This window comes from Cloeon dipterum, chromosome 1 (assembly GCF_949628265.1).
Source record: "Cloeon dipterum chromosome 1, ieCloDipt1.1, whole genome shotgun sequence".
NCBI classification, from domain to species: Eukaryota; Metazoa; Arthropoda; class Insecta; order Ephemeroptera; family Baetidae; genus Cloeon; species Cloeon dipterum.
In genome coordinates this window covers 26,244,031-26,258,083 of record NC_088786.1, presented here as the reverse complement: position 1 = coordinate 26,258,083, position 14,053 = coordinate 26,244,031, and the positions used below count along the sequence as shown (strand labels likewise).

General features: G+C 42.0%; 2 protein-coding genes across 2 annotated transcripts; one reads left to right on the top strand and one right to left on the bottom strand.

Annotated features, from left to right (window-relative positions):
• The first annotated feature begins 163 nt into the window (after window positions 1-163).
• On the top strand, window positions 164-8,524 carry LOC135948345 (cAMP-dependent protein kinase catalytic subunit alpha-like). Its single transcript, XM_065497571.1, has 3 exons — window positions 164-928; window positions 2,687-3,061; window positions 4,732-8,524. Exons 1-3 carry the CDS (start codon window positions 401-403, stop codon window positions 4,960-4,962), a joined length of 1,134 nt encoding a protein of 377 aa, XP_065353643.1. The 5' UTR covers window positions 164-400; the 3' UTR covers window positions 4,963-8,524.
• Window positions 8,525-8,562: 38 nt separating this feature from the next.
• LOC135948343 (basic salivary proline-rich protein 1-like) lies at window positions 8,563-13,966 on the bottom strand. Its single transcript, XM_065497569.1, has 7 exons — window positions 13,558-13,966; window positions 13,423-13,499; window positions 13,270-13,351; window positions 12,967-13,186; window positions 12,810-12,910; window positions 10,917-11,979; window positions 8,563-9,735 (listed from the first exon to the last, which is right to left on the bottom strand). The coding sequence occupies exons 1-7, from the start codon at window positions 13,615-13,617 to the stop codon at window positions 9,371-9,373; spliced, it is 1,968 nt and encodes a 655-aa protein (XP_065353641.1). The 5' UTR covers window positions 13,618-13,966; the 3' UTR covers window positions 8,563-9,370.
• Window positions 13,967-14,053: the final 87 nt, after the last annotated feature.

Sequence of the window (14,053 nt, the reverse complement as noted above, 5' to 3'; positions counted from 1 at the left end):
CACTGTATACAAGAAGTTAAAATTTTCAGATAAAAGTAAGAAAGTAGAGCGTTGTCAACAAGATTTTACAAAAGAATTTTTCGAACTTCAAACAAACCGGTAAACCGCCCAACGCTCAAGCAGATTATTGTCAAGCACATTCAAGCATCAGGCAAAGATTTGTTATTACTGCAGCGGAAGCGCCTCACGTGGCGGAAGTACGAAGCCGCGGGCCTGAGCGAAGGGAGAGGAGGAGAGAGGAGAGCAAGAGCAAGAAGAGCAGCAGCCTAGTAGGTGAACGGTGAACTCGTTGGTGAACCTGTTAGCAGCGAGTCGTTCGGCTGCGGATCGATTGCATGGTGGTAGCGGTGCAGCACAAGAAGGCTGAGTGTCCGTGAGTGAACGCGCGAGATTGCTGGCGATGATGGTTCGAGGCTCGGAGGGTTCGGCCAGTGGCTACCGGTATGATCTGTCGAGCGACAAGGACAGAAACCAGAAGGCTCGCTCGCCACCCCCGTGGAGCACCGGGGGCGGCGGTGCAGGCGACAAGTTCCTCTCCGAGGCCAAGAATGACTTCATGGCACGCTGGGAGGGCAAGTCGCACCCGCCGGCTTGCCACCTCGAAGACTTCGACCGCCTGCGGACACTGGGCACCGGCTCGTTCGGACGGGTGATGCTGGTTCGCCACCGCTCGAGCAAGCAATTCTACGCGATGAAGCTGCTGGAGAAGCAGAAGATTGTCAAGATGAAGCAGGTGGAGCACACGCTGAACGAGAAGCGCATCCTGCAGTGCATTCGGCACCCGTTCATCGTGCACCTCGAGTTCAGCTTCAAGGACAACGACAACTTGTACCTCGTCCTGCCCTTCATCTCGGGCGGCGAAATGTTCACCCACTTGCGCCGGCAGGGCAAGTTCAGCGAGGTGCAGACCAGATTCTACGGTGCTCAGGTGAATATCAAAAAATAAAATTATAAACATACATAGCAGTTTTCACGAACAATTATGAATTTCTAAATTCGCGAAATCATGTTTTCTTATATATATCAAAATAAAAAGTTCTGTAATTTAATCTTTGGTTGGATTTCTCTAAATCGGCCTTAAAATCATAATTTTGTACCTCGTGTTCTTACCGTTTATATTATCATGAATTAAATTTCGTTCAGTTATTTAAGTTCGTTAAAGTTCGTTCATGAACGCGTTTAAAAATATTGTCAGGACTTACCATGTTGATTAAGATATTGTTTTCTCTTTGACGAAACCAATTGATTTATGTGGTTTCAAAAAATAACTTATTTTTTTAGATCGTTTTTTCTGTAATTGTTCAATATCTTGATATAACAAGAGGGTGGATTTTGAAGAGAATCAGGACAGGCAGAATATGAAAACAGTGAGTCCAGGTGCGTGCGTATAAATACTCGGAAGCCTTTCAACGCACTAAGTGACATAATAATAAGTTTTTGTATTGTGTCGTTGAATGCTCCTATAGATTCTTTGGTCTGTCCGGGTTTTTCAGAATTCATCACTCATCATCATTTTTTACTCGATTGCGATTAAAAATTAAACGGTTTGATTAAAGTCAAAAAGTAGAATTATTACTCCTTTCAGCATGTAAATGTTCGCTTCGCAAGAAGGCGCGGCTCGGGGCTCGGTTATAATTTTTGCATTATTCTTACTGACACACATTGTGCCTGGTAACCTTTGCGTTGACGAGTACAAAGAGAGTGACATTTGACGGAAGAGCTGGAAATAAAATTCTAGGTTGCTCACGTTAAACAAAAGCGCTATATATTATGCATTGGTTTATTGGTTTTCTCAGCGCTGAATTAAAAAAAGCCTTTGTGCCGCGTCATTTCTGAATGTCTCTGTTTTGACTCGAGTCACAATAGGCTCATGAGGCTGAATATTTTAATTTTTTGCCTTCTTTGGAAACTTGCTTTCGAGGCACAGGGAAATGTTTCGAGTCATCGCTCACTGGATTTAATGAACTCCAGCTCGCATTTTGCTGACGAAAGCTCGGAGCAAATACTAATATGCCTGCTTGCCGGCTTGATGAAACTTTTTCTCCTTACCGGGCGGCGGATGTAATTTAGATTGTGAAATGCGCACGCATTTTGTCCTCGCTCAAATTTTCACAGGGACCGCCCTTTTGCCTTAAAAATGTGTCTCTTCTTTTTTCCCGTTTTATTTTCCCTTGATTTACTGACCTCTAACCCCTCGTCAGGGCCTTCGTGATGATGGGGCAGCTAAAGAGACAAAAAACACGCACACAAAGCTCTTTTTTGCACAAAGGAACACACAATACGTTGTGCTTTCCTCAAACCTTAGGGTCCTTATTTTTAACGATTTCCCACCGTCAAACAAAGCAACAAGCGAGGATGCTCAGTAATCCCCGTTTTCAGACTCGTAATAAAATTCCTAAATGATTATTTCCATCCTTTGGCCGTCAGCGTTAAATCCATAAAAATCCAAGATAGGCAACCAGGAGAGTACAAACGACACGCTGGTTGTCTAGCCTGCACTGTTTTAAAAAAACCCTCTGGGATCGGTATCGCACGGCAAAAACAGCTCCAAATATTTGCCCTCAATAATGCTGTTGTCGTTTCACGCATCTTGTCCGACATATTTGCATAAATTATTGGCTGGCGATAGAAAACAACTCTGAACTTTTTTAATAAATAACATCTCTTGCTGCCATTTAATTAACAGGTGGCCCTTGCGCTCGAATATCTGCACTACCTTGGTGTGGTGTACCGCGACCTGAAGCCCGAGAACATCCTGATCGACTCGACCGGGTACGTGCAGGTAACTGACCTGGGCTTCTGCAAGATGATTGAGGGCCGCACGTGGACGCTTTGCGGCACCCCCGAGTACCTAGCGCCCGAAGTGATCCTGTCCAAGGGCTATGGCCGCTCGGTCGACTGGTGGTCGTTTGGGGTGCTGCTGTACGAAATGGCTGCGGGCCATCCGCCCTTCTATGCCAAGGACCAAATGCAGATCTACGAGAAAATCGTGTCCGGCAGGTACCGCTGCCCGCCACACTTCAGCACTGACCTCAAAGAGCTCATCAGAAACCTTCTGCAGGTAAGATTCTGCTCTTAACTCAACTGCATGATCGGGAATTTCTCAGTCAAGATTTTAATATAATCATATTCATTTCATTCGAATATTGATACTTTTTGATCTATGAAAGCGGTATTGTTTGTTTACAATTTCTTCAAATTTAGTTTTTAATTGGTTAATATCTTTTGAGATGAGCGGCTTCCTGATTGCGACGAATTCCCCAAAAACATCGCAATCGAATAATATGCGCTCTCGAGCCTCAGTGGGAGAAGCCCAGTCCAGAAAAGGACCACCTTGCAAAAAAATATTTTCGGCGTTGAACCATTAATCTACACAAACTGCAACATTATACACGCGATGTACATTAATTATAATTCTATACCAACAGAAAATCTGTGTAATCAACATTATAAGTGATATATTCAAGGCTTCAGGTTTCATGATTTTGTCCAAACTAGCCTGCGTTATTTCCCGCCTTATAAAAATGCAGTTCACTCGGCAGCAAGTTAGAATTTCGAAACTGATTTGCTGTCAACCAGAGAGGTGTTTTTACAACCAGACCGCTTATTCAAATTAAGTGATACGGATTTAGTGATTTTTACGACACGCGCGCAGACAGATTTTCTCCTCGAACGCAATAACATAACACGGCTTTTATATTGTGGTGCGTGCCTGTGTGTTCGCTGTTTCCCCCGCAGCACTTGTTTTTTGCCCATTAGTGCGGGACTCGTGCTGCAGCACCATCCAACTTTTACCATTGATCTAAGGGAACGTGTGTCTGTGTTCAAAAATAGCAGGCTATTGATGCAAAATGCGGATGAGCGAACAGCCTGACACTAGCTAGCTCTCTCAGCATACACAGTATGCAAAACGAGCGTGCGCCCGCCGTAAACTCTGATTTATATAACGGTCCGACATGAAAAGTCTATTTTTCTTGCTGAGAACGACCTTTGCACACCCGTCCTTTTTGTTTTACGATGTATCAATAAATTTAGAATTCTTTTCTCCCTTTAAACTGCCACTCGTGTCTGTTACTTTTATTGATCTGCGCGCGTGAAGTAGCACAACACAACCTTCAGTTTTGAAATGCGCTCCGCAGCAAAAAATACTCTCAGTAGTTAGTTGTCACTTGCATCCGACTTGTTGCCACCGCTCAAAAGGACTTTTAAACAGAGGCGCAGAGGCTTTTTTATCTCTTTGCTCTCGGCTTTGCGATTATTGTCGCTGTGAAGCTAAAGCGATCCAGATTAAGCAGAGTTGTCTAATTGCAAGCAGCAACGATCTGTTTGCATTCACTGAGAGCTTCTTGAAATTCGGTTCTTCTGGTAATAGGGGCTATAAAGATGCTCTCGCAGAGATGCGGTGCCGAGACCAAGTTTTATTGCTGGCTGTAACGCTTCTACGCAAATTAAATTTTATTGCCTCGCTAAATCCTCTTGTCTCCATCCGCAGTTTGTCTTAAACCATACAGTTTTATTTACTTTATGTTTCGCTTTTATTCTCTTTCTCTTTTATTGTGTCTGTATCGATAGTAACATTTTGCTTACAATCAGGAAGACGGGATATCGTAAAAAGTTTTTTTAACATTATTGTGATAGCATACTTACTGAATTAATCGTAAAATGACAAAATTCTACAGTCAAACTAAGCTCTTAGAATTCATAAATTTCCGTGTTTTAATTTTGATCCAGATTGACCTGTCAAGGCGGTTTGGCAACCTGAAGGACGGCGCCGCCGACATCAAGCGTGACCGATGGTTCCGGCCGATTGACTGGGACCAGATTCTGCACCGGCGAGCTGATCCGCCGTTCCGACCCAAGTGCAGCAGCCCAGGTGACGCGTCCAACTTTGACACATATGAGGAGGTGACCATCAAGGCCTCGTCGACCAACAAGTACGTCAGAGAGTTTGAGGATTTCTAAGGGAAAAACACTGTTCGTCGTATGTGTGCAAAGAAGAAGAAGAAGAAGTGATCTGCCTTTGACTGCTTGGATGTAATAATTACTGAGCTCTCTGATTCGTTATATTTGAGATTCTGCCACTGAGCGCTTTGCTTTGCCCAATATATTGTTGTTGACATATCAACGTGTCCGTAGTTGATCTGATAAAATATTGAACTCGCTCCTCGTCCCTCCCCTCCGGCTGGAACGACCAACACAGACTGACCCTCGCGGCGTCCCGATCAATGAAATGACTGACCGATCAGTTGGCAAACACAGGCAGATTCGAGTGCCGCGCGTTTGAGCTTCACTGAATTTTGCACACGCAGCTCTGTGCGAAACTGACTTTGTGCAGTGCATATACACATTTTGTTGAGCTTTTTTTTCAGCACAGAGCACCTTACTCGTGAGCCGATAATACTTTTCCAGGCATTCAACGTGAATCAAATAATTGTAATTTTATGTGGCAGAACTAATTTTGTTGCAAATGCTAAGGCATTTTAAAATAGCCGATTTTAATTCAGAAACTCACGCAACGATTTTATCGATTTAAAAAATTGAGAAGCAAACCCGCCTGATTTAGTTTGCTTTGTTAACAAGAATCTCGATTTTTTGTTGGTTTTTCAAAAACCAAGTGCGCGCGTTCATATGTTCAACCCAATAAGTCATTTGAGCTAACGCCACAAGTTTCCTTTTTTAATTATTGATAGCATGAGCTTACACGGGATCAAATAAATTGAAGAATGAGCGTATATTTATACACATGCGAAACTATAAGGTATTAAGTTCGTGGAATCAGTCGGCTGAAATGGAACAAATCACTCGCCCAACCGCCCGACTGCCTGCCTGCTGAACAACTAATCAGCACGCAGACACACTTACTCACAAATTGAATTCGACCTTTTAGGAGAGATGCACTCCCACGCTTCCACAATTAGAAAGTATCGCGAAGGCGAGAAACACTGCGTACTTAAAACGCTACCTACCGAAAATGATGTCTCGCGTCACATTTTATGCAAATCGACGTGTCCAAATTGCCAGCAACCCATTTATATCGCGACAGGTGCAAATCCAGCGTTTCAGAAACTTGCAAAACCCTATCACACGTTCCTATCAAAGACGATTATATTTTTTCATTTCACAACGCTCTGATGTTTGATTTTCCTGCAGTTCCTATAATGACCAATCTGATGAAGTTAGAACCCTACTTCTCGCGAATCAAATCAATTTCGTTGGTAAAGTTGAATGAGTAAACCAAATGACAATCTCGAAACAGCGCAAATCTCGGTGTGAAAATTGTTATGTAACAAATTTAAAGTGTCATTTTCAAACATAGCTCTTGTAATTATATACAATATCAAAAAGTGGATGTACCCATCTCCTGTGTCGTCCTCCCATTTGCCGTGTTCACGTCAAAATTAGGTGTGTACCACTCAAGCCATGATATTTGTGTGCGAATTTAATCAAAATACTCGTTGCCATTATTAAACATAAAAATAAAATTATACACTTAAATTTTCCATTATATTCTCCAACGCGTGAACTGCGCTGCGCGCCAGATGATATTTGTGTTAAATTCTAAACGCATTAAAATATTATACCTTTTGCTCATTTTACCAGAATTGTATTTTGTGTGGATAGCACATAAAATATATATTTAAAAATTTTGCATTGTTATATATTGACGTCCATGTTGTAATTCGAAATCAAAATATCAATCATTAAGATAATTCATCAAAGTTTGATCAATTGCGTCGATCATATAAAATACATTATCTACCAGCTGCGTGTTTACCGACCACGAACAAGAATGAGATACATTTACAGACGAGACGCTCCACTATATTAATAAATAATTAAAATGTCATTTCATGTCGATCAATGTTTCCAATCTCGTAATACAAACTACTCCCGGTAGCTATACATGTGATAACGAGATTAAACAATATTTTAAATAATGTGTACAACTCTCAATTTGAATCACTTATATTTTAATTCATATTTCCAAAGTTGTTACTTATTTTAATGAAGATAAATTGATTTGTGCATTTGAATGGTTGATATATATTATGATTGTTGGAGAATATTTAACCATTTACAGAGACATTCCCTAATACTGTGATAGCTCTATATCATTTTAATTTCCAATATTTTTTCCCACGATTATTCATTCACCTCTCACCGCGAACAGATCAAAGCCGATATGTTCTATCGATAATAAATCAAACTTTTCCCAACTGAAGTGTTTCCTAAACTGGACCGCCTGCTTTCCACAACTCTTTTATGTATGAGATCACGATATAATTAATAATGGATTTGTGTCACCCGCCCAGGACCTCTTGCTGTTCCTTTTGCATTGTAGAAATATGTATGTGTTAGCGATCTTCAGGATGGTCCCGAGAAATTGATATTAAATGTTTATAGGATACCAGATAATTGAATGAAACAGACACAGTAAATCAAACACCAAAATTTTGAAATTTTCACTTTTCAGTTTGCTAAAGTACATAATTTTATAACAAAATGCGGTGCTTTAAAATGGGGAGTAAGAAAAGGGAGAGATTTTAGAGATTTCGGACTTTCAGAAATTATTAAGTACATCGATTTGTGCGTGTCATTGTCATTGCTTTACAAACTTTCATAAATGACGGTCGCTACACCGATATTTTCCCGTGCACAAAATTTATTGTGTCACTCTGCCGAGTAAATTGACAACATGAGTGAAAAATTATTAAAAAATCACTGGTTTCACTAACAAAATATTAATTTGTCTCCCACTTCGTCGTAGGCTGAAAGCAATATATTTGCAACTAGTGATATTTACAAATTGAAAGAAACAACGCCAATTAGTGTCCACCCTCGTCTGAAAAATTTGTTGCGTTGAATAAGAACGGTCCCCAAAAGTGGAGTAAATTTGAGTTGACGAGCGTCATAATATTATGTCACATTCTCTGCTCACTCATATAGGCTGACCAATGAGCAAAAATTGATACACATTTGTTCATCAAATAAACCAACAAAGAGTCGATGTGTTTGTGTCCCCCACTTGACGTATTCACTGCCGCCGGTCTTGTATGTCTCTTGGTCCACAAACTGTAAGATTGAAATGTGCATTTTATCTTGCTGGGCAGAGTATTGCCAAACGTAATGTCGCATTCTGACTCGCAGCCTGGCGGCCGCACCCTCTTGTCTGTCTCAGCTTATAGATTTTCATGTTCAAATTTAGTGCTATTTCGTTTCCATAAAACTGGGTTTGTATCGAAGTAGTGCCATTAAGTAAAACTTGTTACCAAGTACAAAACGTCTGATTGATTTGTTTCGAGAAGACTCTAATTTTTATTTTTTAATACTTCAACACCTTCCACCATGATTTTATTATTTGCATTTCAGCAGCTGATGTATGACTTTCTGGTATGATTCAAACGAAAATAAATTCGAATTCTGAGGCTACTTTGATTTTGAGGTCTGAGTATAATTTTGTGTAGTTGAATAATATGTTATCCATGTTTGTAAAATAAAATTAATATATATTCTATCTAAAAGACCTGAGGTTTTGTTTCAATCAAAAATGTTTCACAAAAATTTCTGAGATTTACATCAATACAACAAAGATGCATTTATTGATTACAAAATACAGCTGAATTCTAAACTTGACGCAGCCTAACTACTGGGCACATAATATCAATCGTTGAGGATTAAGTGCCAGGAAAACCGTACCTGCACCAGACATACAAGATATAAGTACGCCAAGACTATTCTGTCTTGAAAATCTCTCTGAGTCACAATAATAAAATCACACTTACTACTAAGTCATGAACTTTGAAACATCTTCTGATTAACTGATTATCAGTTGACTTGACGAATGTTGATTGACTACATATATCAGAAATTGTCATCTCGAAAGCTTGTGGCTAATAGCTCTCAAAATCACTGGAACTGTTTATTTTAGCATGGTAAGAATCCTTTTACTGTCAATGAGACGTGTCTAATAGGTTCAAAACCTTCTGGCCCTAGAATGAGCTGGGCATCTTTGCAGCATGAGCACTGTTTTCTTTCCAGTTGTGCAGTGGGAGCTCACAGCAAAGTTACAAGCAATTAAGTTCATTCCCGGTTTAAGACTGAGAGGTCAAAGGATAAAAAAATAGAGTCAACACATAATATTGTATCAATTTAAGTTGCTTTAAAAATAAAAGCAGTGTTATTAATTATCTACACGAAAAAAAGGAAGGTAAAACAAAGAGCGACGCAATTAACATTGTGAAACAAAAGTTACTTTGTCTGTCATGTGCATTTAAGAAATTTTAGTAATGTACAACACAAAAATATATCACCACTAAAACGAAAAGCTACATTCGGAATGTTCAGCGTCGTCAACCGCAAGCAAGCGTCCTTACTGAGGAGGTGGCTGGTAGCCCTGGAACCTAGTTTGATCGTAATACTGTCCCTGGGGTGGTGCTCCCGCCGGGGGCGGCTGTTGCGGGCCCCCAGGAGGAGGTCGGCTGTACTGCTGCGGTGGGTAGCCTGCCGGAGGAGGTCCCTGCGGGGGATATCCCTGGGGTGGCTGGCCGTACTGCGAGTACTGTCCCGGACCCTGTGGAGGTCCGTAGCCTGCAGGCCCGCCTTGGGCGGGTGGGGCGTATGGCTGGTTGGCAGGCGGTGGTGCGTAAGGGGTTGCTCCTGGGGCTTGCGACGATGGCGGCTGATTCGGTGTGCCCTGTTGTGGTGGACCGTTGCTGGGAGGAGCGTAACTTTGACCTGCAATTCAACGCGCGTCCTTAAGTCAACCGTACTTATTTCACTAATTATGCGAACACTTCAAACAAAAGCATTCAACTGTCGCGAAAAAGCCAATTTCAAACCAATTTGATAACAATAAGACTCAATTCAGAAAATTTCTCCAAAACAAGTAATCACAAATGAAATAATTTTAACAATGGCCTCTAATCAGGGTTGCAAGAAACCAAACAAATAAAAAATAATGCATTGGACTAATTTCTTTTTTAAATCAATTTTTACCAATTTCTTACTTGCAATTTTTGCACAAAATAGTTTGTTAGTTCTTTGCGTATGACCTTGACAAGCGTTAAGGATGGATACAAAAGTATACCGAAATCGAGAGCAGAAAAAGTACACAGCAGAATTTTTTCACCAACTATGGCATAATTGGAATTTTAGCATCGATGTATTTTAATGAAACGCTAGTCACTCGTCTCGTAAAATTCATTCACGCATTCTGGAAAGGTGCAAACTAGCAAGTAGAGAGTGTGACTGTCGAAAGAAATCCTCTAATATCTGCAAGAAATTGGTAAAATCAACTCGTAATCAATTGCAAAACCAGTGGTGAAAATAACGCCTGAAATATCTGAATAAGGTTGGATTTATGAGGGTGTATTGTTTTATGCAAAATGAAACACCCTCACATCAATATCATTTGTGAAAGCAAGAACACAGTCCTACCTAAAATTCTTGGCCCCCAAATTCTGGCAACCATTTTTCAATTTTGCATTTTTTATTACATCTTGTAATCTGTTAATGACTTTTTACTTATTAATACTCTACCTTAAGATAAAATAAACATGAGAATATATAATTTAAAAAATGAACCACTGAACAAAAAATCGGCCCTGCATGCAGAGGCTAGTGAGCACCCATTTGATATCTAACAAGCCACAATATTCAAACTCAAAACAAATGGCAGGAGAGCAGATATTTCCATCATGATGCTGCCAATGATCCCTGCCAGTTGAGGGAAAATTTTCCAGCAGTGCAAAAATGTGAAATGAAAACTAAAGCAGTGCTATTGTTTGGAAAACCCCTGTGCAATCATGTTTGAAACAAAAATAATTACCACATCAATAATTCAATATCTTTCACTTCCTAAAATGTAGAATTAAAATAATCAGATTTCTAGGAATCAACGAGGAAGGTGTGCGAACCTGGTTGCTGCGGGGGTTGGTTGTATCCCGCAGCGTTTGCGTTCGGTGGATATGGCGGGTACTGTCCCTGCGGATACTGGCCTTGCTGGTATCCGTAGCCACCTTGACCCTGGTAGCCTTGGTAGCCGTGATATGGGCTCTGGCCACCGTAAGGTGGGTAGGGCTGCGCCTGCGGGGGCGGCCCTTGCTGGTATGGGGCAGGGCTGCCTGGCGCCTGACTGCCTGCAGGGCCAGCCTGGGAGGGAGGCGGTCCTTGCGATGGGGGCGGGTAGCCCGGGCCCTGCGAGGTGGTCGGTGTGTACGGCTGCTGCTGCTGTTGCTGCTGCGGTGGCTGAGGAGGTGGTGCCTGCTGTGGCTGCTGCCCCGCGGGTCCCTGTGGAGGAGGCGGGTACTGGCCGGTGGGCGGAGTGTTGGACGACGGTGGCGTCTGAGATGGGTTTTGCTCATAGCGGGGTTGGCCTGGGCCGCCGCCCCCACCATACGGTCCGGCGCCAGGCGGGTACGGCGAGCCGCCCTGGTTAGGAGGGGGAGGACCGTAATTTGAAGGTGGAGGACCACCCTGGTAATTCTGTGGACCTGGCGGTCCTTGCGAGGCCGGAGGACCGCCTGAAGGAGGATAATTTTGCTGGGGCGGGCCTGAAGGTTGCGACTGCTGCTGAGGCGGAGGCTGCTGATGCGGGGGTTGTTGCTGCTGCTGCTGTTGTGATTGGGGTGGTTGCGGTTGCTGAGGGGGTTGCTGCTGCTGCTGCTGTTGGGAAGGCTGTTGTTGTTGTTGTTGCTGCTGCTGTGGTTGTTGTTGTTGTTGCTGCTGCTGCTGCTGTTGTTGGGGTGGCTGATTTTGCTGTGGGGGAGTGGCTGACGGACCACTAGGCTGGGGGGTAGATGGCTGGCTTGGAGGACCACCAGAATGTTGAGGATTGGGCTGAGGAGGTGCTTGTGAGGGGGTTGGCATTTGATTGTGCGACTGAGGAGGACCTTGGGGATGTGGCTGAGATGGAGGCATCTGCTGCTGAGATGGCGGAGGGTAGTTTCCTGGAGGGCCTTGCTGATTTGGGGGATAGTTCTGTGAACAATGAATGGGAACATCAATTGGGAAAACTCTTGAGTTCAAGGTATTTATAAAAAACTTTCAATAAAATCAAACAAAATGTTCATTGAACAGGCAGGGGAAATATTGAAAGTTCAAAATTTGGAAGTTTTTTAAATTCAAGAAACAAGTCTGAGTTAATAAAATATAAAATACAGTATTTTGTTTTCCCAGCAAGCTCTTGGGAAGTTGCATTCAACACAATAATAGCAAGTGGGGAAGTTGTGATATTTTCAGGAGATGCCAAAGGCCCATCTCCTTTTCGCAACCCTGAAAGAATGTTCCCAGCTGCTAAAATTTTAGGGAAACTCAAGCTAACTTTTTAGTGTAAATTTCCAAAAAAAAAAAAATGTCAAATAATGTGCAGCAAAATGGATATTGTGTTGAAAATGTTAGATATATTTCATCAGCTTTCAGCTGCTGGGCTTAATACTGTACATTTATAGACGCCGAGTTATAACGTCTAACACATACGTCTTATGAAAGTAGATTATTTCTTTAAACCCTTACACAAATCCATCTTAAACGCACTTTGTGGTTATCTGATCAAAAAACAGACTTGTTTCGGAATTTGCGCAAAATTTTGTCATGGCAATACTTCAGTTAAATCAATTTCTTACACCCTATTCTAAATGCGTTTAACATAAAAACCCCATTAGAACCTTTCCTCTACGTCACAAGGGCAGCGAAGCTGGAATTTTCACTCTAACCCAACCACCAACCCTCTTGAAAGGTCAATTCTTTTTAAACGTTTTGAAAGTGAGTTTGTAAGAATTAGTGCAATGGTGAATGCAAGTAATATCCACCTGAGCTCCTGGTTGAGGACCATACTGCGGACCATACTGATGTGGAGGTTGAGGAGGATAACCTTGAGGACCAGGTCTGTAGGGCTGTCCTGGGCCTGGTCCTAAACACATATTATATCAGGTTATATGATTGTAAAACCTTTATTATGTTCTTTACTTTGTTGGGGTTGATTAGGAGGCATTGGTTGCTGCTGGGGAGGCGGCGGTCCGCGGTAGCCACCTGGCTGCGGTGTGGGAGGCCCCTGTTGGGGATTCTGTCCATGAGGTCCATGCTGGGGACCCTGCTGCGGCCCATTGTATGAAGCATTCATGTCAGGAGGACCACCAGGTTGCTGATTTGGTGGTGCTTGTCCACTTGATGCCATTGTTCCAGGAGCCTGACCAATGAATATGAATAATAAATTGTAAAGCAAATGTATTTGAATGGAATCCTTTGACAGCTAAAAGATTGAGAACTCACCGGCAGAAGAGTGTGTATGTTTTGATTGGAATCTGCCATGGAGGCTAGATACACGAGATTTCGGTGTAGCATCTGTTGAAATCTATAAAGTACATTTAATTATGAAAAAAAAATCAATTTTATCACTGATAATGCCGTGAGGACTGAACTTACTGCATGCATTCTTGCCCTTTTCCTTTGTTTTGGTATTCCTGAATCGTCTGGATCAATTGACTATTTTCGTCCAACAACTAACAACAAAATAGGAGATGAGCTTGGTTTAAAAAATTATTCTCCACTCTCTCTCACCTTCTGTATTTGTTGGGTGCTTGGCTGAGGCCGGTTTCGCTGCACATAGGCCACTGACATTGTGCTAAATCGCTTAAAAAACGCTTCGATAGCGAAATTAAAATGACTTGGTCAAACTAGCCGTGGGGATAAGTGCAGAAAATCCAAACCTCGACTCAGAAATGTGTTAAGTTCTGATAATAATTTAACTATAAACTTCCGTGCACGGCACACCGCTGAAAAGACGATTTAATGCGTCTGCTTCTGCTTGTGTGCCTGTCTGAGTCTGATATCGGCTACAAAAGCAAGGCAGACGCACTAACTTAAAGGAACAACGTTGCCGGAGCGGAATATTTACATTTAAAAGTTGGTGCAAATAGCTAACAGATCACCAAGCATTTGTACCAGTTATTTTGTTTTGCTTTAAAAAATCACAATAAAATCAAAACAATCAGGGAATCAAACAAACTGATTAAGTTTAATGCAGTGTTATTGCTGCAGCGGCTTCAATGAGCGG